This window comes from Atractosteus spatula, chromosome 1 (assembly GCF_055471065.1).
Source record: "Atractosteus spatula isolate fAtrSpa1 chromosome 1, fAtrSpa1.hap1, whole genome shotgun sequence".
NCBI lineage: Eukaryota > Metazoa > Chordata > Actinopteri > Semionotiformes > Lepisosteidae > Atractosteus > Atractosteus spatula.
Genome location: NC_142706.1, coordinates 22,045,971 through 22,068,204, shown reverse-complemented (window position 1 = coordinate 22,068,204; position 22,234 = coordinate 22,045,971). Strand labels below are relative to the sequence as shown.

General features: G+C 33.9%; 1 protein-coding gene across 3 annotated transcripts; it reads left to right on the top strand.

Annotated features, from left to right (window-relative positions):
* Positions 1 to 287: 287 nt before the first annotated feature.
* On the top strand, positions 288 to 13,268 carry pitx2 (paired-like homeodomain 2). 3 transcript variants are annotated; one of them, XM_088923629.1, is made up of 5 exons: positions 288 to 475; positions 3,035 to 3,096; positions 3,274 to 3,405; positions 10,379 to 10,578; positions 12,095 to 13,268. In XM_088923629.1, the coding sequence occupies exons 2-5, from the start codon at positions 3,051 to 3,053 to the stop codon at positions 12,656 to 12,658; spliced, it is 942 nt and encodes a 313-aa protein (XP_088779755.1). In that variant the 5' UTR covers positions 288 to 475; positions 3,035 to 3,050; the 3' UTR covers positions 12,659 to 13,268. The 3 variants fall into 3 exon arrangements, with proteins under 3 accessions (XP_088779755.1, XP_088779765.1, XP_088779775.1); XM_088923639.1 differs by lacking the exons at positions 288 to 475; positions 3,035 to 3,096; positions 3,274 to 3,405 and adding an exon at positions 9,001 to 9,537; XM_088923649.1 differs by lacking the exons at positions 288 to 475; positions 3,035 to 3,096; positions 3,274 to 3,405 and adding an exon at positions 9,977 to 10,043.
* Positions 13,269 to 22,234: the final 8,966 nt, after the last annotated feature.

Below are 22,234 nucleotides of genomic sequence, written 5' to 3'. Positions count from 1 at the left end.
CTATATAGATGAACATTTTTATGATCCAGTGTAGCCAGGCTATAATAATACTATAACTCACATCCCCCACACACCCATATGCACATACTTTGAGGGGGAAGAAAAAAACGTGCGTCGCTAGAGTGTGCTCTGGTGAAAAAAAAGTTGTAGCTGAAGACATTCTAAAAAGGATGAGAATGACCTGATGATGTGACTTCGGCTCTGCCAGGTTCACTTTAATTCCGTTGTAACTAGAGGGCTGTTAGAATCTCACTTGACGTCACGACTTTTCTCAGAGTCGAGTAAGACTGAGAGCTACGAGGAGCGCACCACAACATTTAATCTGGGACCCGAACGAAAAGTTTATTCCGGTAATTGCGGATGTATGACTTTGATTCAGTTTTATCTCCGGGGCAATTAAAGGGTGTCGTTTTGGATTTTTAAGCAGTCAACCCGAATAAAACACGCCAAAAAAGAAGCTGCATAGCTATTCCTGGTAAGTGAAGAGGCCATCCTTCCTGCTATGTGAGACAATGCAAGTCAAGGAATTCGTTCCACTTCTAAAAAGCTTCTCCATGTATGATTTGTAACTGTGATCTCCGTTTTCGTCACTGTTTAAGTTTCAAAAAGAAAATGATACGTGATTTATTGAAATGTTTCACCTTACAAGTTTTTGATGATAATGATGTATTTTATGTATTACAATAAAAAGAGGATGCGACTTTATGATGCCATTCCCGAGTAATTCCCAGTTCTCCTGCAAACTGCAAACCTTCAATGTTAATAATAATAATAATAATAATAATAATAATAATAATAATAATATGCATTTCGAAACTGTTACTAACATTATCCTTGCACACCTGCGCAGCTAAACAGCGAAAAGACAAATTCCTAATACAAGGAATTGTACATGGCCAATAAAGTGATCTTAAATTAGTTTTTATTATTACTATTTCATGAAAATCTAATAATGCGACTTAAAGGCCTTTGTAATATAAATGTTACGCATCGTTGTTTTTTAAGGAACGATATGACAAGTAAACAAAGTTTTTTATCTGCATTTTATATTAAAATGATTTTTGTTTCAATTAAACCTATATTTACTGCAATATTCTGTATACAATTATTCATTGATATCACCCTTTGTATTGTGAATGTGAACCTCTTAATTGACTTTAGGAATTCCTCCACGATTGGTCCAAATTGTTATACATACAGTAACTAAAAAATGGTAAACCAGCTATCATTTGTTTAGTTCTACCACGGAATTCCCTGTTTTCTTAAAGAAAATCATGAAATTGATTAAATCTATTTGAGCATTTCCTAATTCTTATTTTTCTTATTAAAATCATACATATGTACATACGAATGTTTTGTCAGGTTATTATTATAAGTTGCTAATATAACTAATTTCCATCGCTATAAAACATACTCCATGACTTGGTGCCTATTATTTACTTGGACGTCCTAAATCACACAGGGGAAGAGCATGGAATAGAATTTCTGTATTTAAGATATGCAGTGGTCTGCTGCAAGCTTAAAGTTGCGATACATAAAAATAGAAGATAAATATCCATTAGGTATTATACACGAACAGATTAAATATTAATTTAAATATTAAATTTATTTTTAAAGTTGAACAACGTATACAGTATGTGGTCATAACTTTAAACAATATTAAAAGGAACAAAAATATCAGACTTGCAGCAAATGTAAACTGCCTGTTCTTTAATGTTACACTGTGTTCTGAAGGCCTACCAGGCTGTTAAATATAATCATAAGACTTATCTGAATATCATTATTAAGTGCGTTTATTTAAATCTGTTACTACTGTTTTTGTTAGGTTTTATAGTTATATGGTAAATGTGTTGTATGGTGTACGTAAGAAGAAAAAAAACGAAAATTAAAAGTTCTTCCAAAGGGAGTGTCAAGTAATATGAATGCACAAAATCGTTTGAAATGATTTGGAATGATCCTTCTTTTTCCATTACAGTACTTGGAGCAATGGACCTTTAGGTTAATCTTCTGGAGATATGATACACAATATTGGTGATGGGATAACATGACGCTCTAAAAATCGTATGCAACCTAATAGTAAACACAGAAGGATCTACCGGAATAAAGAAGATAGCAGATTCGTACAATGCAGGCACATTTAAAAGAAAAGGAGAGAAAAAAAAACGATTAACAGCATGATAACATGCAAATTTCTATTTTAAATTATCATAAGTAAACAGTGGAAGCCTGGACTAATAAAATCCCATCTGTGTTACTTCATATCGAGTTAGTATAGAGCTGTGATAATGAATTTTGTAATATCCCACCGACAGACATCTCAATCAGACACTAATCCCGTGATTTTACTGCAGAATCACTAAACTCGTATCAGCCAAAATGCTGATCTTTGGCATAAACACTGGTCCAAGCCACTGCGCCGTTTTAAGCTACCATACTGCACAGCACATATATCACTGACATGAAATGTTGACAATGGTAAACTGACTACCATTTAAGGGATTTAAGAAGAATCACAAAAATAAAAAAGGACATCCACAGAACACGGTTATTTTAGTTGGACTACTACTAGATGCAATGTAAAACGTTTTATATCTCTTTTTATATTTATTTAATTTAATTTATTCACAATTTTGTGCAAGAACTAAATGACTGCTTAGAGAAATGTAAATTAATGTCATTCACTAAAAGAGCTGAGTAAAGTGTTTCTGATACACAGTCTTACTGTGCATAACAGAAGTAATGTATTTTATCAGCAAATATCTGCTTTCTGAGTTTAAAATCTGTGGGAGATTTTTTTTCTAGTATGCACAAACTGTTTCGAAATACATATGCAGAGATCATCATTATACATTCATTAAAATGTTTTGTTTGCATTTAAACAAAATAACTTTCTTGACCAAAAAATGATCGTTCTGGTTTTCAATAAACAATAAATGTTTTTATAAGTCTTCTTTAATAATATTACAAATGCAAAACATTAATAAATACAGTTCAGTTATGCCACACTCAACGCTTTTAATACACTGTTTTTCAGAAGCCATAACGAAAAAATGGATTCGCATTGCAGGAAGCTCGTCCCCACTTGTGCCCAGCTAGGTAAGTATAGGCCCAGTTAAAAGCATTCTTGATTTCGTATTAGAATTGTTTTGTGGTATTGAGATTACGTATATAAAAGGTATTATTTGTACAAATAAGTGTATTATTTTTGTTAAAAGGTGCACTGCTCTTCTTCTTGTTTACTGTCATTTATATTTCTGTCCTCCAACTCCACAGGAGTGCAGTCTGCAGTGCAAAATTTGTTTGCAAAAGACACTGATATGAAGAAACCAGAAATACTATCCAGTGAAGCATCAAACAGCAAAAAAGACAGCAAATTGTTTGCTAGACAGCACCAAGTTTTAAACGGTAGGAAAACTGAATCTTAGCAGTTGCTGCTCAGTCTAAGAGAAATGTCTATGTATGTCTAAATAAAATGTTCGTATTATGAAGCTACTACAAACTGCAAACTTTTCATCTGAAGTTAGGGGGTATACTTAATGCGTTTAAAATTGTATTACAATGACCCCTACTGGTAGGAAACAGAGATGCATGCCTACCCCCTGATTGTATCTTTGTAGCAGAACTTGTCCTGTATACTGATTATTCTTCATTTTCTAAGTGCATTTAAATACATTCAAAAAGAGGGGTGCTTTTGTAATCCTTTTCTAGATGCAGAGATATATCTATATTTGATTATATAAGTTAATTGTTACTTTGGAATACTTTTGATTCAATCTTTATCGAGATTTTGGATCCTTCAAACAAATTCAGTTTGCTTGCAATTTATTTGATGGATTTTATTACTTAATTAGACAATTTAGGAATGTAGCCTTATGTCGAATGCAAAGCGCCTAAACATACAAAGATGTAAATAGACGAATAAGTAATTCTTATTTTCAGAGCGCGGCAATTCATTAAAAACAATAAAATTATATGCAACGTTTGAAACTATATATGTAATCATATTTCAGATTACGTTTTAGCCTAAACTACGCCTGGAAACAAAATGAGCAAGAAATAAAATGTATAAAAGGGGCAATTTAAATTTAATTTTGAAGAATACTACTGGCAATTCATAGACACGAAAATCAGATGACAACGCTTCTGAATATATTCATCTCACCTTTAGGAGTCACGGAGCGTAGATGCGTACTTTCTGCAAAGGAAATCAAATCTGTAATAATAATAATACGGAAAAGAAGAAGTCTAATGTTTTTTTTAGGTCTTTGGTGTAATCGGACTTCCTGTCCCCCTTAACATGTTTTGTTTTCTTATACTTTACATTACGTTTCTGTAAAACTTTTCAAAAGACCTATCTGGTGTCTTCTTTCCGAAAACTAAACTGTTTCAGAATACTAGAAGAAACACTCTCTAGAGTCATGACGTTCGTTCAGCAGGCACTTGCAACACATGGATATGTTTTATTATGTCAAATTGAATTTGATACATACAATTTTGCAAATGTACATTTCTTAAAGTTTATTGATGCTTTCGCGCAACTATTCATCAGCCTTTAATCTTTGGTTTGTTGAAGATCATGGAGCTGTGTGAACACCAGAAGATGGAAACTTTCGGGGTTTTTTTTTCTGTTTCTGCAGAATTCTCCTGTAATCTTAACAGAACGAAATGTTTACCTTCAAGATTGTTTCGAAATGTTCGAAAATCTTTAATGGAAGATAGGCAGATTAAATAATGTCCTCCTATGAACCAGGAACAAAACAAACATCCGAGTATAGAAAAACCTAAGTGAGTTGCTTGCTTATTGTCGATCTATTTTCCACCGCGTGTATAATATATGCAGCAGTTGTTAGATTGACTCCAGGGAAAACTAAATGTATAATGAAAGCTTATTCGTGAGGAGGCATATACTAATGGAACAATTTGATGTCTTCTTAATCCTATGTAAAAAGCTTTGTCGTCTTCCTAATATTGACTGAATGGGTAATTAATGGCTCTTCATCGTGGAGAATACCCAGTAATCCAGAATAGAGAAAGAAATCAAGCTAAAGGCAAAATAAAAAGGGTAAGGTCCAGGATTGCTCGGATGTATTGCGATTTCCCGAATCAGAACGTTTCCTCTTATTCGTCATTCAGTCGCTTGTCACCTTTACATACCTGTCTTTTTATTGTTTGGCTATATATATAACACTGTGTCATTTTCATAGTTAAAAAAATATGTTTTTATCCTTTCGCAACATACATTTCTCTTACACATTCAGAAGTTGAAGCAAATTCAGTATTGATGTTGTCAGCTGACTGTCTTTTAAAGAATAATTCACAAGGGAAATAAAAGCTCCATCTTAGATTATAGGTGGGTATTTTTGGATTTATGCGATTTACACGATTTACAGTAACCATGACAACTAATGCTGTGTTAGCTGTCCCAGTGCTAGAGAAACAACTGGTAGAGTTTTAATCCAACTAAACGGGTGGCTGTTTCCCTTAGATGATACACTCAGTAAATAGTTTTTGAAAAAGAGATTTATAATTTCTTATAGAACTTGACAGATGTACAGCTGCGACAAGATCTAACCAAGTAACTAAAATTAAGGTCTCGAGATGTCAGAAATGCGTCTTCAAAAATGTGAATATTTAATGATTTGTCATTTTCAAGTTGTTTTGTGTGTAAAATGTATACCTACAAATTTACAGTTTCAGTTCTAAGGAATTTTAATTTAGCTGTTTTTACATGAGTACTAATATATTCTATAATTTATTCTATCAATTTACACCCACCCTCTAAAAATGGAAGATTAAGCAAAACGAGTTTCCTTTCTTTTCCTTTAATGTGTAAAATTAGATGAAAGAAAAAATAGTTTCCTTCCAATATTCCTCTATAATATAGTACACCTGTACAGTAAATATAGCTCACATACAGTAGCACAATTTGTGATATAACTATTGCATTAAAATCGACGACATATAACAAAACAAAAAATATTATTTTACTTATATTTATATTATTAAAATATTTATTTAAATACATAAAATACAAAAAAATGCTGTTTTTTTGGTTCACATAGATTTCATTCATTTAGGTCATCAGTTCTTTGAGCTATAACAATTAAAAATGACAAATTATGAAGAGTTAGCATAGTGTGAGTTTCTGATTGACTTGAACAGAAGAAAAAAATTATTGGAGTAGTAATGGAAAAACATAGATAAATAAATTAGATAAATGTGTAGTGATACCTGGCAGGATTTTATGATCTCTCTCTCTCCCCCGTATCTCTATCCCAGAAGACTGCAAATGAGGTGTATATCAAGGGTTTCTGCGGGATTAGCTCAATGGCGTATTAGTTACCATATGTTTGAAGACATGCGTATAAAACTGCGCAGCAGTTTACAACGCTAAAATAAAGGCAGCGGAGGTATGGAGACTGGTTCTAGACCTAAAGGGAGAAATTGGGAAAATCTTAATGAAGTGATGCAGATGTCAGATTTAGCATTTCAAAAAAGTATTAGATCACCTATATAGTATGTGCAAAGGCTATGCAGCCTGAGTTAAAAAAATAAACTTAACATTGAAGGTATATGTAAAATCCAAATAAAAAATAAAAAATTCGAAATTCAAAGCTATGCGGGGTTTGCTGCATGATTCTGAATTCCTGTGTGGTCCTTAACACATAGGTGAAAAGCTCAGTAGGAATATACTATTTTCACTTTTTAATTGTTTGATTTTTTTATTTATCCATACTTTTCTACAAACCCGAAGCTAAAACAATAAATATAGCCTATTTATTTAAACATTTTAATTGACTGTTCAACATCCTATGCTGTATAGTAATATCATAACAATTGCTGAGGGTATATTCTAAACAAATTATTCTTTGCTATTAATAAGAATAAGAATAATAACATACAGGGTAATTTGACACATGCCCTATAAGATTTTTTTTTGTTTTTTTTTGTTGTTGTTTCGTTGTAAAGCTTATCTTAATATACATTGTTACATTCTTGTGCTATTTTTGAATTTCGGGATTCAGTTGTGTAGTAGACCTATATGAATCTACAGCAAATAGTGATTTTTAAAGGCCGTAAATTATGGTCATGAGGAGAAAAAAGGTGCCACTCTTTCCCAGTCTATAAAAAGTACACCAGTCTATAAAAAAGTAGGCAGTAGCAATTCAAGTAGTGGTGATAGTATTGTAAAATATAATCACTTAAAGCCAGCTCAGTGCGCTGGATTCTCTTGACTTATAGGTCAACTCCTAAAATGTTAGAAAGGAAATATTTACTTTGCGTTTATGCTTTATGATCTTGAGGGAATTACATCAAATTCAATGAGAAAAAATGCTAAAACTCCTTTAAACCCCCTGTTTAAAAGACTTAAGCAAATGAGAGTCTTATCAGATTAGAAAGCACTACAAATATAAGAGCATTGTCTCCATCGAAACGCTGTGGGGTCTGAGGGGGAGATTCTCTGCCAAATCTCAGGGATAAAATACGTAATTTAAACACCAGATAATGAGTAGGATCTGAATTAATTAAAGTTGTTAAGTTTTGAATTTCTAAATTTTGGACAATCACAGTTCAAAACCAAGGTAAGTCATGTTAGATATATTATCTGTCAAATCACAGAACAGAGAACAGATACGTTGACGGACTTTTTACGTTTAAAATAAACTTTTATTATTCATTTCTGTTAATCCATCAAATAAAGCTTTGTATTTGTACTGTTTTCAAATACCATTTTCAAAGACGAAAGTACACCTTAGCGGTCAATTCAATGTAACAGATACGTTAGATGAAAGATTACTGCAAAGCAATCAAGCAGGAAAATAAGAATTCTCAAGTATAAAAACGTCTAACCAGGAAAAAGTGAAAAAGACCACAGAAAGACACACGAACTGTGCATTTGTATTCTTGTAAATATTTACAACTCAAGATGCGACGCCATTAGAATGAAGAGCACCAAAAAAGGACAGTGATAAATACAGCACATTGGAAATGAAGAACATTTTGTTCTCTACAAATTACCTTGAAAAAGCTTCTATCACAAAGATCTATTAAGGGTATTAGCATCTTTATCATTACAATATTATGAGTTTTAGTATTATTGAATGGCTAAGTATTTTAAAATAAGTAGATTATTTTATATTCTGATATCTGTGTTGTTGTTAAATGTAATTAGATGTACGCCTATATCGCCCTGTTGTTTAAAAAATATCACAATGACGTATAATATGTATAAAATCCAAAGGCTGCAGGTATCTCAGTTAATATGTCCTTCTGTCCCAGACTGTACTGGTTCTGTCTTCTTAATATGCCTTAAGATTTACTTTTTCAGACCCTAAGAAATAGTTATTTTAGGCAAGTCTGCATCAACCACTGTAACATCTTGACTGAAATAAACCCTCAATCTAATAGACACGATTTCAATTTTACATTCAGATACAAACTGCTGTGCTTTGTATATAGATTAGTTTGAAGAACATCCTTTTTCAGTTTTTTTGAAAAACAAATAGCAATCATATGTGATTGCTGTGAATATTTGCATTGAATATTGACAGCGGTTTAATAGCATATATTTTCTATGCTAAATGACAGTATAGAATAAAGTTACATTTCTCCGTTTTATATAGGTCTGTTTTTCGTTTTGTTACCATGTGATAACACATAATACGCTACAATTCCAACAGTTATGTGATTGATGCTTACTACTTCTATAATTTCTGAAGTTTTACAACATGAAACAAAAATTGAAGATTCTCCAAAGGGGCTTTCAGTTGCATTGTGGGAAAAGTGTATATTCTCTGCCTACACATGTCAATTAGGCTTGTATTAGAGACAAAATAAGCTCAGCCCTATTGAAAGTCATTGGCAACTGGCTGTCGTTTTACCCCGAGTTCCCGCTCACCGGTTGGCTGGAAGACGAGTCTTTTCTGAATTTGACAGTCTGTCAAAGAGTGGGAGGCCTTTAGTGACGTCAAGCCTAGAAAAGTGGCTCCGATCAACTGAAGGGGAACTGGGAACAGCTGAAATGAACAGCGCATTAGTGTGTGCCTGTGGATTTTATATCATCTACCTGTCCCTGTCACTCTGACACTACTGCCACTAACAGTGTCAGCCAGGATATTTTTATTTGCCTCAGCTCCCTCCAAAAATCTTTATTTCCTTCTGATACTGATAATACTGGTAGGGCTTTATTTTAAGACATCTTAAGCCGTTTAAGTAGAGCTGTTCAAGTTATTTATTGGAGGGGCTGCACCGCGTAAATCTTGATACCACAGATTTTCTCCTTTTCTTCCCGTCGGATGCTTTGGTGGCGCTAAGGAACTTAATCTGTTTGAAACACCGAATCTTTCTCTCGCCTATCGATGAACTCTATGAAGGATCCATTGAATTTGGACCATCTATCCGGGAATAAACTCATTTCTCCACACCAAACAACATTAACTATGGCTTCTAGTCTGCAACCTTTGCAGCGCTCTGTAGAATCCAAACACCGACTGGAGGTACACACTGTGTCAGACACCTCCAGTCCGGAATCTGTAGGTAAGATTTTGCGTTAGACTGTTTTCTGTTGTTGTTTTCCTAATGGAAGTTGAGTGCTGCATCTTTCTGCTGGTTTAAAATAGACGCCTCCTAGCGCCTTAACCTTTTCTGATTGAAGACTGAGGAAGTAGTTTGTCTTTTGTGCTTGAGTTCAGAAGTAGATCAGGCGCTTTAAATGTTTGTTAGTCTCGGTTGTATCCATTTTAATAAAATAAGTACATGTATTTTATAAAGATCACTTTTCATTTGATGGTAATGGTTGTGTAAAAAACATTGATTCTATTAGAAAACGATTTGTTTTTCATCACTATTTTGTTAAATACTATTGAACAGTTTACTTTAAACATTTCAAATCTTAAGATATTTTGTCGCACACAAACGCGTAATGCATTTGCGTTCTTTTCTATGTCCGTGATGCAGTGAGTAATTTTTTAACTTTAAGACATTTGTTTCAATGACAGTGACCGTTCTGAACATTATTATTTTAAACAAGCCCAAGAAAAATGGTAATTATTGACAGGAACAATAATGTCACATAAAGTGTGTATATAATGAATACGCGTATCGCTTTCGTTTTCGTGTACAAATTAAGAAAATTATATTTTTATTCTATTAAAATAATTAGGTTAAATTAAAAAAAACATTGTGATCCTATTTCATCTAATTTTGTCTTGATAACTTTTCTTCTTACGATTAAAGACTGTGCCTTCTGCTTTCTTTTTCTCTTACAGTCAATTTATATTTTGTTAGTTTGTAGTAAGGTTTTATTAATGAATGAAAAATGGTAGTTTATTCATTACAAACCCGATTTCAGTCGTGGTTATTATTATTATTGTTACAGATAAAGAAAAAAGCCAGAGTAAAAACGATGACGCTTCGGATGATCCTTCAAAAAAGAAAAGACAGCGACGGCAGAGGACTCATTTTACTAGTCAGCAGCTACAAGAACTGGAGGCCACGTTTCAGCGAAATCGGTATCCAGATATGTCAACCAGAGAGGAAATCGCTGTCTGGACCAATCTCACAGAAGCACGAGTCAGGGTACGTGAAACAAAAGGATATTAAACATTCTAATATGGTTTCATTTAAAAGCATCTCATTTGCTGTGAGGTTCTGGTTCTTGGAAACAGCTAATTGAATTTTTCAGTGTATGACTTAACTAGTAAATGTATGTTAATTTATATTGTTTGCATCTTGAATTAAAACGTAAGGAATCATCTTATTTGTGCATTTATTTACAAAAGTTGTATAATCTATAGTTAGGAAACAGTTACAATGTTCTGTTACGCTTAATTTTTTTCAATTATACGTATCAAATATATTGTATGTTTAAAATACTAATTCTATATTTATCGATATGACATCGATTAATTAAATTCATACGTTTTATTTACGACTTGTATTGTTCAGCTGTGTACTATACATTTTAGGGCATACTTCTGTATGGTTTTGTCACGAAGCTTATACAATTTATTGTAAGAATGTACAGTTGATTTTTAGAGTAATTGCTTGACATGAACAGACATATGTAAATACTTGTTACACACACGGAATTGCGGAATATGTGTAATTAAAAACAAACCGTCTAATAAAAAAATGAAAATGAAATGTCAAAATTTTACACAGCAACGCATAGTCGTGGTTTTACCGAAATGTATAATAGATTAAATGTACTAAATTACTTTGAGGAGTAATGATGCAATTCATTCAGAATTATATACTATTTATAATATGTTATATATATACAAATGATCAAGGGCCAGACTTAATTTGAAATACCATTTATGACTCGGTCACTGATTTGAATTTTGTTATCAGTTACCAGTGACACAGGTACAATGGTTTTATTTTGTGACTATCGGCGTTTAAAGTAGCCTATCTTTCAAGCTAACATGAATGTCTCGGGCAACAAAGGAATACACATCCTGAGACCCCGCAGGACGATATCCAAGTGACAGTTCAGACAGAAGGATGTGTATTCGCATTCCTGTAGAACGAAATGAGATTGTTTCTTGGACGGGATAAGACGAGTAATTAGAACCCCATTAACGCCTTGGAAACTAACAAAACTAGGTGCGAAGAACACCATAGGGTTTGTTTTAGAATGGCACTAATAAATAACATGAAAACAAGGTGAAAATAACTGTCCTGGCTTTTTGTTATGGGGATAAACCTTATAATGGACGTCTTCAATATATAATATCACAATAAACGTTTTCTCTCTGTATATAATATATGCATGTCTAAATTGAAATTTGTTTTGAGGTTTATTTAGGAGGTACAATTTCATTAATACAAAGCATGTACATATAATGGTGCACTGCTTTTCACTAAACATGTTTGCATGCTCTAATTGATTAAGTAAGCTCTCAATGAAAAGGATTATTCGTTAAACCTTGTTTAGAAAAAAACATATTTCATGTGATTGAGGCCAACTGAAAAGCGAATACGTTTTAAGCTCATATTTATTAATGCGTTTGGATTTAACAATCATTTAATTAAATCAACGAAGTTGTAAGATTTGTTATTAATTGATTACTTAATTTAATTTATTCAGGTATGGTTCAAGAACCGACGGGCAAAGTGGAGAAAAAGGGAAAGAAACCAACAAGCGGAACTTTGCAAGAACGGCTTTGGTCCTCAGTTCAACGGACTGATGCAGCCCTATGATGATATGTACCCCAGCTACACATATAATAACTGGGCCGCCAAGGGTCTCACGTCGGCTTCCCTCTCTACCAAAAGTTTTCCTTTCTTCAATTCCATGAATGTCAATCCGCTTTCTTCTCAGACTATGTTCTCTCCACCGAACTCCATCTCTTCCATGAGCATGTCCTCCAGCATGGTGCCCTCCGCTGTTACTGGCGTGCCTGGCTCCGGTCTCAACAGTCTCAATAACTTGAACAACCTCAGCAACCCCTCTCTGAATTCTGGAGTTCCAACCCCGGCTTGCCCTTACGCCCCTCCAACCCCTCCTTATGTGTACAGGGACACTTGTAACTCCAGTTTGGCCAGCCTGAGACTTAAAGCTAAGCAGCATTCAAGTTTCGGATACGCCAGTGTTCAGAATCCAGCTTCTAATCTGAGTGCTTGCCAATACGCTGTGGATAGACCAGTGTAAAACTAGAAGAATTCCCAGACCGAATGATGAGAACGAAAGACTCTACAAAATGACTTTTTTTTTCTTTTAAAATGGCACTACAGACTAAACCACTCAGATGGGCTAAAGCCGCAATGGAGTTTCTAATTTAATTGGAACTAATTAGGCATTCTCCATTAAGTATGTTTGTTCCTCGAGTGTGAGTACAGAATTCGACTGGATACTTTATTTTATAAACTTGTTATTTTAAAGATTAGAGTTTTGGACAGTAAGTGATTGAAAGGATGTACATATATCGAAATGTCAAAATAATTTTATAAAAGCTAATGCTATCTTAACAATGTTTTCAAAGTTCAGTTAAACAGAGCATGTGGACAACGTAAAGGAATAATGTTTTGCTTGCAAATAAGGGAATGTATATACTAAATGCACCAGTTGTATGTTTCTAACATATTATAATAATATTAAATGTCTGTGTGACTATCGGTTTTAGAGTAGCAACCCTGGTTATAAAACGCAACCCAATGTTCCTGCGAAATAGAAGTTTGCCTTGTGTATAATATTTGGTACCGATTTTTGTTTCGTTTTTGAACACCAAAAATAATAAAATATTGTGTTTTATTTAATGGGAGTAAATCTATTGTAAAGTTATTATTCTTTACGCTGTTGTTTGAATTATTTTAACATTTACAGCAGTACGCTAATGCTCTGTAACTGGAATCTCAGCCGTAACAGGTAACAAGTGAAACTACGCCGAAACTTGCTTTAATTCCGAACTCCAGCTCCGAACTAAAAAAGCTGGGCTTTTTAAAAATAGGCTGTGAAGGCGAAGAATGTCATTGCTTTTAATTATAAGAGTAATACTATATATTACTTCAAGTTATACTGCTTATAGTCTTAGCTTGAATTATTACAGAAAAATACTAAAGGAAACGTCTTTATTATTATTCTTATTATTCCGATGTGCGTTTGCAAAAAAAAGGTAATGCAAATAAACTTCAATAATATATTTTGCTGCGCAGAAGGGTTCAAAGGTTAGGCTTGGGAATTCTGCACCAACGTGTTCATTTGAGCGAGGTCAAGCACTCATGTTAACATATTAATTATTCTGATCTATAGTTATCCAAGGTAAAACTTGTTTGCACACGAAAACATTGGAGATGGCAAATTCTAAACGAGACACAGTGCTGTCGCTGCCCTCCTTAACTTCTTCATCATTATCATGAAACAGATAATTCTGCACATAAATGTAGTGAGCAATTTCACTAAACCGTATTATATTTCCTATTAAATACTTTAAAGTTAAGACACTTTGCAAAGAATGCTGAAATGCATTAGGTTAAATGTATTATTAAAGGGAAATGCTTAGATAAAGCAGAAAATAACTACTTCAAATTGTTCTAAGGCAGCTAAGATATCTGTGACATCATGTTATCACCGAGTGATTCGGAAAAACTTAAAAGCGTTCAATTGGCTTGTCAGTTTGTTCCGCAACTAATTTTTAGACAGTTTTTTAAAGATAAAACGTCATCTTTATAGTGCCAGTTAACATTTCATAGATCATTTTTACAATCTTAATAACGCATGGAAATTACCCATAGCTATGGTTATTAGCACTAAGAATAGTTTCGCTTTTGGCATTGGCTTTCGACTGACATGTTTGTGTCTGTCCAGTGTGTGATTTTTTGTCATTAGATACAGACAGGGAGATTATATGAAAACGAAAACAACGCAAAGGAAAAGAAAATATCATTCAAAAGTTTGTCCAAACAAACATTCAGAGGTATTTGGTAGAGGAACCGCGGAGGCGGGTTCATTCATCTCATCTCGTGACTTAGAAAAGTTGAATTCGGGGTTAGGACACAGATGAAAAGGGAAGTCAGGAACCTTGTTGTCTAGCATTGACTCACAATGCCAATAATTAGAATTATTTAATAGTCTATTTGTGATGGTGTATTTCGCGTATGAAACGATGAAATCCACTTATTTGACTATCAAAAGGAATTAGGACCTGCGCTTTATGTTATTTTAATTGCTAATGTTACAGGTGACCTTTGGTTTTTTGATATCATGTTTGTAGTTCTGACTGGTTTCCTACGTTTCACTTTTTCGTTGTTGTAAGTTGGAACTTCTTAACAATTTACATAGAAATTGCAAGTTCTTTTTTTATCAGTATCAAAATATACCTTGAATTTCGGGGGGAGGGGGGATAGTTTATTTTAGATCTTTGACACCCATAAATTTATTGGGCTCTCTTAGGACATCATTGTTAAACTATGTTTAACTTGAAAATATACCATTAAATATTAATTTTGTAAATCGTCGATTACCGAATGTGCATCCTATTTTAGTCCCAAACCAATAGAGCTCGAAGATCTCGATGCGAATTGCATAGACCGTGAAAGCGACACAAAAATAACAATTCGGCAAAAATAAAAGATCTTTAGTTTGACGTATTTACATTCATAAACAAAAAAAAACTTTTGCAGTCTTCTGCAAACTTTCAGTGGTTCAAAATGTTTTGCTGTAAATCGCTCCTGTGCGATATGTAGCCTACTGCGCTGATCGTAGTTTAAACATTAGCGTTAAAAGTGAAGCATTTATGTGTTCTAAAATTTCTTCTTGAAAATCGCCCATCTTCAAAGCTTAGACCATAAATTACGATATTTTACCAGTGTCTGCTCTTATTGGTGCCTGTTGAAATGCGGAGAAATAATGGCTGACAAAGGAAACTCCTCTTAATGCGAACAAACAACGCCGTCTGGGTCTCAATACACATCCCAATAAACATTTTTGCGGAGAAGCCCCCAAGGAAACGAATTTGGAACGAAGGGGACATTAATCGTAAAACACACTGACCAGAAGTTACGTTCACGTATTCCTGGCACAGATCCAAAATGTAAACCAAAGGTAAGAACTACCATTTTAATGCAACTATTTTAATAAAACTTACAGCTAATATGGCGTTTTTGCTTTACTTATACAGGCCCTACAGATATAAATGAAATACATTTATTTTGTGTGTATAACATCGTATGTATATACATGTGTAGTCGTACGGAATTCACAAAGGATTATTTTAAGGCCTATATATGTTCTTACATCAATGTTAAAATGTGTGACGTTTGAGATGCAACATGAATTATTGTTAGCAGTTAATTTGGACCATTTGGAATCAGCAATGCATTTTGCCTTCTCGCGATTAAGCAAAATAAATAATCATATTTCCATATTTGCCAACAGTGGGACTAATATCGGATGAAGATTTTTTTTTCTTTGTATACTAGTTAAAGATATGCGTCGAGATAGCATTTCTGATTTTGGTATTTACGCAATATCTGTGGCCCTGAAATTTATGTCTAGGGCTCATAAATTGAAAACGGTTTGGTTTCTTCCTAAGCTCCAGAGGAACGTCTAATAAACTTGCATGAGGCCAGACGACACTTCTGTTGTCGATATTTTTGTGAAAGCCTATTTTATTATTTATCTATGACAGATTAAATCGCCATTCCTCCTGCTGCTACACGGCATCTCATGTGTGACGATATCAGACAGAAACAAGAGTTGAGGTGTATTTTTGTAGTTTTCCTAGGGGATTTAACAAATCCCCGATTTGTTTCTGGGGGGTTGCTGTTCTGTGAGATGAAGAGTCATACAGAAAGTTTATCATAAATACTGTGCATATTCCATAACTACCATAAATGTTTGTCCAGTATGCATTCTCAATTTAGAATTTATTAAAGATTTGGAACTATTGCAATATGTTTTCAGATGATTACTTATTTGCATTCTGTATTCCTCTGTATTTATGTAGTCCTTACTGAGACAGGCCCCGGCACTCCAGAGATATAATGGTACAGTTTAATGAAAAAGAACATTAAAAGAACATTTCTGATTATCTACATTTTTTTTGTAGATTCCGTTGTATTTGTTAATTCATTTTGCGTTATTTCTAGTTTAAAAGACGGTGCCAGTGGGAATATGAAGAAGGGAATAATTGTACCAGTGGCGAGATGAGTTTTAAAATAGGGGTAATACAATTACATGTAACCCAGTACCTGCTTGCTGGAAGTGGACCTGCTGGACATTTCAGCGTTAAATACATTTAATTAATGGACTACGATTTAAGGACTTGTAATATCGAATCACAGTTGAAATCCGATGGGCTCTCTGATTTAGCATGGTCGACATCATTTGTTTCAATATTTGCATGAAAACACAAACAAGAACACGAATTAGTACATTACATTTTCCCAGTGTTACCGTTATATTTCAGATAAAACAGTTTATGGCGAGAGAAGCCAAGAGGCCTCCGTTTAATATTGCAGTACTATGTCGATTTTGAGTCTTGAAGTATCCGTGATCCGGAAATTACAAATGTGTGGGTGAAAATGTTTCGTAAATATAATTTCACATGTTTTCAGTTTACAATCCTCCAAAGGATTGGAATTCCGAGGCCAATAAGATAAGTAAAATAGCTTATTGGACTTTAAAACACCATTAAGTGATTATACCGGTACGTATGTATAGAAACTGCCCAAAAATAATAACCTAAATAATAACCCGTCGAAAATTGTTTGACTGTATTTTATGTCTCCAAAAGCTGCCCTTTTCTTGCCTTAATTGACATTAAGGCAATTTACATTTCTTTGCAGAAATATCGATGTTAATAGTAACAGAACTGTATGATCAGTTAGTTACCATGTAGGCTTGACAATGAAAGACGCACTATAAAGCAACGGTACAGTACTAAAGAAATAGAAACTTTGTTAACAAGCTGTGTTGCCTACAGAAAGATTATATGCAAATATGAATATAAAAGAGCTCTACATTTATACTATCTGTTTTCACCGTTAGTACGTTTTGCTCATTTGAAAAAGTGTAGTCCAAACTCTTTATGATGATGTGCAATACCAATTTAAGTTTACGGTTTGTTTTGCACCTTTATTGTTTCTATATTATATAATAAGGTTAATTAATTGGGTTTGAGTTTTTTTTTAGTTTAAGCGCGTTTTTTTCTGCAAATAAAAAAAACGTTATGTATTATTTCATCACCTGGGGTGTTTATAATGAAAAGGAATACAACTTTCAGTATATCTTAAACGGGAAAAAAACATAATTACGTAGGTGGTCTTTAGAAGACTTGAAACAGGTCAGCAGCCTTTCGCCATTGTGAAGGCAGTGTGCATCTATTTGGAATACGTATTTCAGTCACCTGCGCACACTTTATGTAACATGACTTTAATGACTTTAACTTGAATGCTTTAAAGGATAACAATTGATAAATTACAAAATAAGGAAATTTGACTTTACTAAATGACTTTACTAAATTACTAAATTATTTTATTGACGGCTGTAATTGAATACAGATGCAGTTCATTTAAGATAAGATGAGAAATCTTATCCTTCTTTCAAAAGGAAACAAGTCATATCATAAGCAATTTATTGAGATCGACCTACGTGTCACTGTAGGATTTTTTTTAGACAATGACCCCCCAAAACGTTTCCAAGGCATGGCTTACTGTATTTCCTGTAGTTTTGAATTATTGCCAGGTAAGACTGATCTACTATATACGTAACTAATTTCTGGCATGAATTAAAATTCAATAAATAAAAAAATGAAGTGCTCTAATAAATGTACACTACTGTAAGTGTACACATAACGTATATCACTGCTTCCATTCAAACGAGCATCGAAGCTCAACATAAATCAGCACGTATCATGGTATTCTAGACTGAGCACAATTCGTAATTTATTTGTATCAAATTGCTGCCAAACTTTAAGCCAGTTGACACCAATAGCTTGTGATCTGCCATCTGTTTGTAACTTTCCAGGAAAAACTTCACATGTGCAATGCAATGATTTGTTTTAATGGTAACAAATGTCTGAGAAGTTATGACCCTAGATAATAACATTGTGCATGTAGTTCATCCTTTTTAAATACAAAAGTTCCAATTGTTTTTAGATTGTTTATTAGTTTAATATTTAGCCTTAATTTATAAAATAGTGTTATGTGATTCAATCCCTTTCATTTCCTCAAGGAAATCTTAAATGAAGTATATATTTTCTTAAGAACTATAAGGTTATACATTGAAGGCTACAAGCCAATAAGAGTGTAATTTCTAACAAAACTGAAATTAATACAGTGTATCTCTGTTACCTCATGGAATTTCCCAGTTTGCCAAGCCTTTTCATGTGCATGCACACTTCAGAGACTTTGGTCCTTTAATGGCAACCTGCCCAGTCCATAGTAAAATGACTGCTGCAATTGTAGGCTACTTTGGCCAAGATTGAATTGAAATCTTCAACCCATCCGTCGGTCAGATTCCAAACCTAGTACTTGGTGGCTGCTTTCTGTTGGGTAGATGAAAGCATTCTCTGGCTAAAAGAAAGCCACAATTAAGTGACATATTCAAAGTTTGTGTTTGCTTGGTTGTTGGAGACTTGATTTAATCTGGACATTATTCTAGATATGGAATTTTAGAAGTATTGTTTAAGAAAATAGAAACAAATGCATCCCTTAAAAAAATTATGACCACAGGCCTATTTTATTCTACCCAAACCTAATGTCCTTTGTTTAAGGGGTGAATTTTTTTCCCAAAGCAAAGGAAAAAAAATGTCTCTTCGATGACATTTAAATTTGAAAATGACAACAACAAAAAAACTACTATTGGGACATAATGTAATTTCACAAAAAAAAGTATCTCAAGCAGTTTGAGAGAATGACTCACTCCTGAATCAGATATACACAAACAATGGCTACAGTTGTCTAAAAAGAAATACAGTATTTCCATACATCTGTAGCTACACAGAAATTTGACACCAATAAATAGACACCATGGCTTGAAAAAAAAACACCCATTTATTTTAGCAGCTTACACAGCAATGTCAAAATATTAGTAGTGCTAGCACATTTGAGGTGTGTCTGTTTGCCTTACTAAAGGCAGCAAGCCCATATCCTGGTGCAGGTTCTATACTCTCATATCTTAATAAGTGAATTTAATGTAATGCCCACAAGGAATAAAAAGTCTAGAATAGTCCACAAATGCTCATCGTAAATATATTGTGATGTTCTGACTCTCCATCTTTTGTGCAATGGTAGACAGCACCATCTTCCATAGAACCACATTGTCCATTAACCACTTACATTCTAAATATTTATAGGCTGAATATTTATATTCTTGCAAAAGCTACAAGAGACCTCAGTTGGCCCAAAACACATTACATATCATGATAAACAGTTGTGAAACAAACTGGTTCATTGGTTAAACTTTGCAAAGCTTTTGGTGGGAGTTTTGTCACCCTTTGCATTCCCCAGTTGACAATCAATGGGCTGAGGAACAGAAAATATTTCCGTGCCCTTCTATAGTACCTCACAGGAAATTGGTCTTGAGGACACCTGTAAACCCTAGAACAGTGTAACTTATGGCCAGGCTCATTTTCTCTTTACACTTTTCTTTACAACCTGAAGTGTCACTTTTTGATTTAATTAATTAAGATGTCCATGAATGTGATTGACTGGCAGTTCCTTCTGACTTTGGTTTTTCTTGTAACTGGCTGTCAGGTTATCATGTAACTGGAATGGTTTATTTACATCTCACTGAATGATTATTTACCTTAATCACATATCTGTATAAATAAAAAGTGAAATAAAAATAAGATGAACATTAAAAACAAGGTGAAGGCTACTTTTTTGTCTTTTTATTAACTTAAGTAAATTACAGTTAATGTTGCATATGACTGTTACATATGACAAACAATTGTATTTAACCTGATCTTAAATTATTCAATATACTTGAATACTTGTGCTGTTGTCAATTGAAGGCAGAGTACTTGTGTTCTGTTATTATAATCATTTTTATTGTTTAATATTGTTTTATTTGATCAATTTCATTTACCAGTTAAATAAACAGCAAAAGAGACTAATACAGCCAATAGACCATTGCTGCTTTCTGACCCACAAGAAGTATTGGAAAACAACTTAATACAGTATCTATTCACCTTAAGCTATAGCACAAACTTTGCTATGAGACATGCTCTCCATCTGTTGGCAAGTTTTTACTTTCTGTTTCTTCTCTTAGGGCAGTGACCAGCTGCAGAGTAGTCCCATGTGGGTATTGTAGGTTTGCAACTCTTCTTCAAGGTGCCTTCCAAATGTTCCATTTGATTGAGATCAGATAAGCTCACAAGTAAGTCCCTTCTGGCAATTGTTTCTTGTGATTGAGGAAGACTTTGATCAGTCTTGTGTAGTGAAAGTCCACATTATATCCCATTTAAGAAAGAAAAGCTGCAAATGACAAAATAGTTACTTTCTTCCATGTGTATTTGGTCTACCATACCTTTTACTATACCTTTGCTGGAAATGAAGACATAAATGTATCAGTTTAGCATAACACATTCCCAGATTGTTACCAGATTGTAACAGTATTCTGAAAAAAAAATCTGATTGTTACCTACATCAGCCTCAATTTGTAGTATAGTGGAAGGGTTATATAGTATAGTCTGGGTAAAACTGGAGCCATATCATTAACCAGCTATGTTTAGGGACACTGGACACTAGTCGGAAGGGTTTGAAGCAAGCCAGGGTATCATCGATAACAACAGAGATTCCTAGTGGCTACTTCAGCATCTGCAAGCCTACCCTCATTATCAGGGCTTGCTGTGTTATTCTTAAATCCATGATCAACTCCGTTGGTAATGCTGAGGCAGTATATTAGAAAAATGGTCTAGTCAGTTATTGCACATTTTGGTGGAATGTGTATGATATCTGTGCCTGGTATTTCATGTTGCCACAAGACTTAAAGAAATGGGTCAAGATGATAAACACAACTCAAATTTCCAAATTTCTTCAAACTTCAGATTTCACATATAAAGCATTTGCTGTTAGTCCCTAGCCAGGATCCAATTATTTTTCTCTCAGACACGTCTGGGGATCTCTGAAAGTACACACAGACAGGATTCCATGTTCAAGAGGTCTGTGACTCCTTTCAGTTTCCTGAATGTTTCATCGCAACAATGACTCCATGTTACTTCAGACATGCTTGCAGGTACTTTTGTCCATGATGGTATTCCACCAATCCATTGTTTTAAGTAAAAATAATATTTAGACTACTTATTAATGTCTATTATTTTACCCACAACTTCAGGCGCAAAAATTCATTTGACTGCTTACCTGTAGGACAGTAGTGCTCTTTCTATCAGTAGGAAAGCCATGCTTTCAAAAGCCTTTGGATTCTAGACAGGGAAACTGTCTGTGTAAATATTTATATTACGAATGGTATGCACAGGTACATAGAGTCATGGACTGCAATACTGCAGACTGTGTAGACAATAAATGATGAGATCTTCAGCCAGCTGCTAAATAGGTCAACATGGAAGCTATGGTCTTAATTGCAATGGATAACTAGATGACTAGTACATTTTGTGGAAAATGTGCCAGTCATGTGTTACACAATGATTAATGAAGGATAATACCAAAAAATGATTAAAAAACTTGTTTATATTCCTTCTTGCATCCTGTGGTAGCAATACCACTCAACTGAATTTTCTAATGACATTTTCCAACTTGTTTTTTACTTCAAGCCAAAGGGTTACAG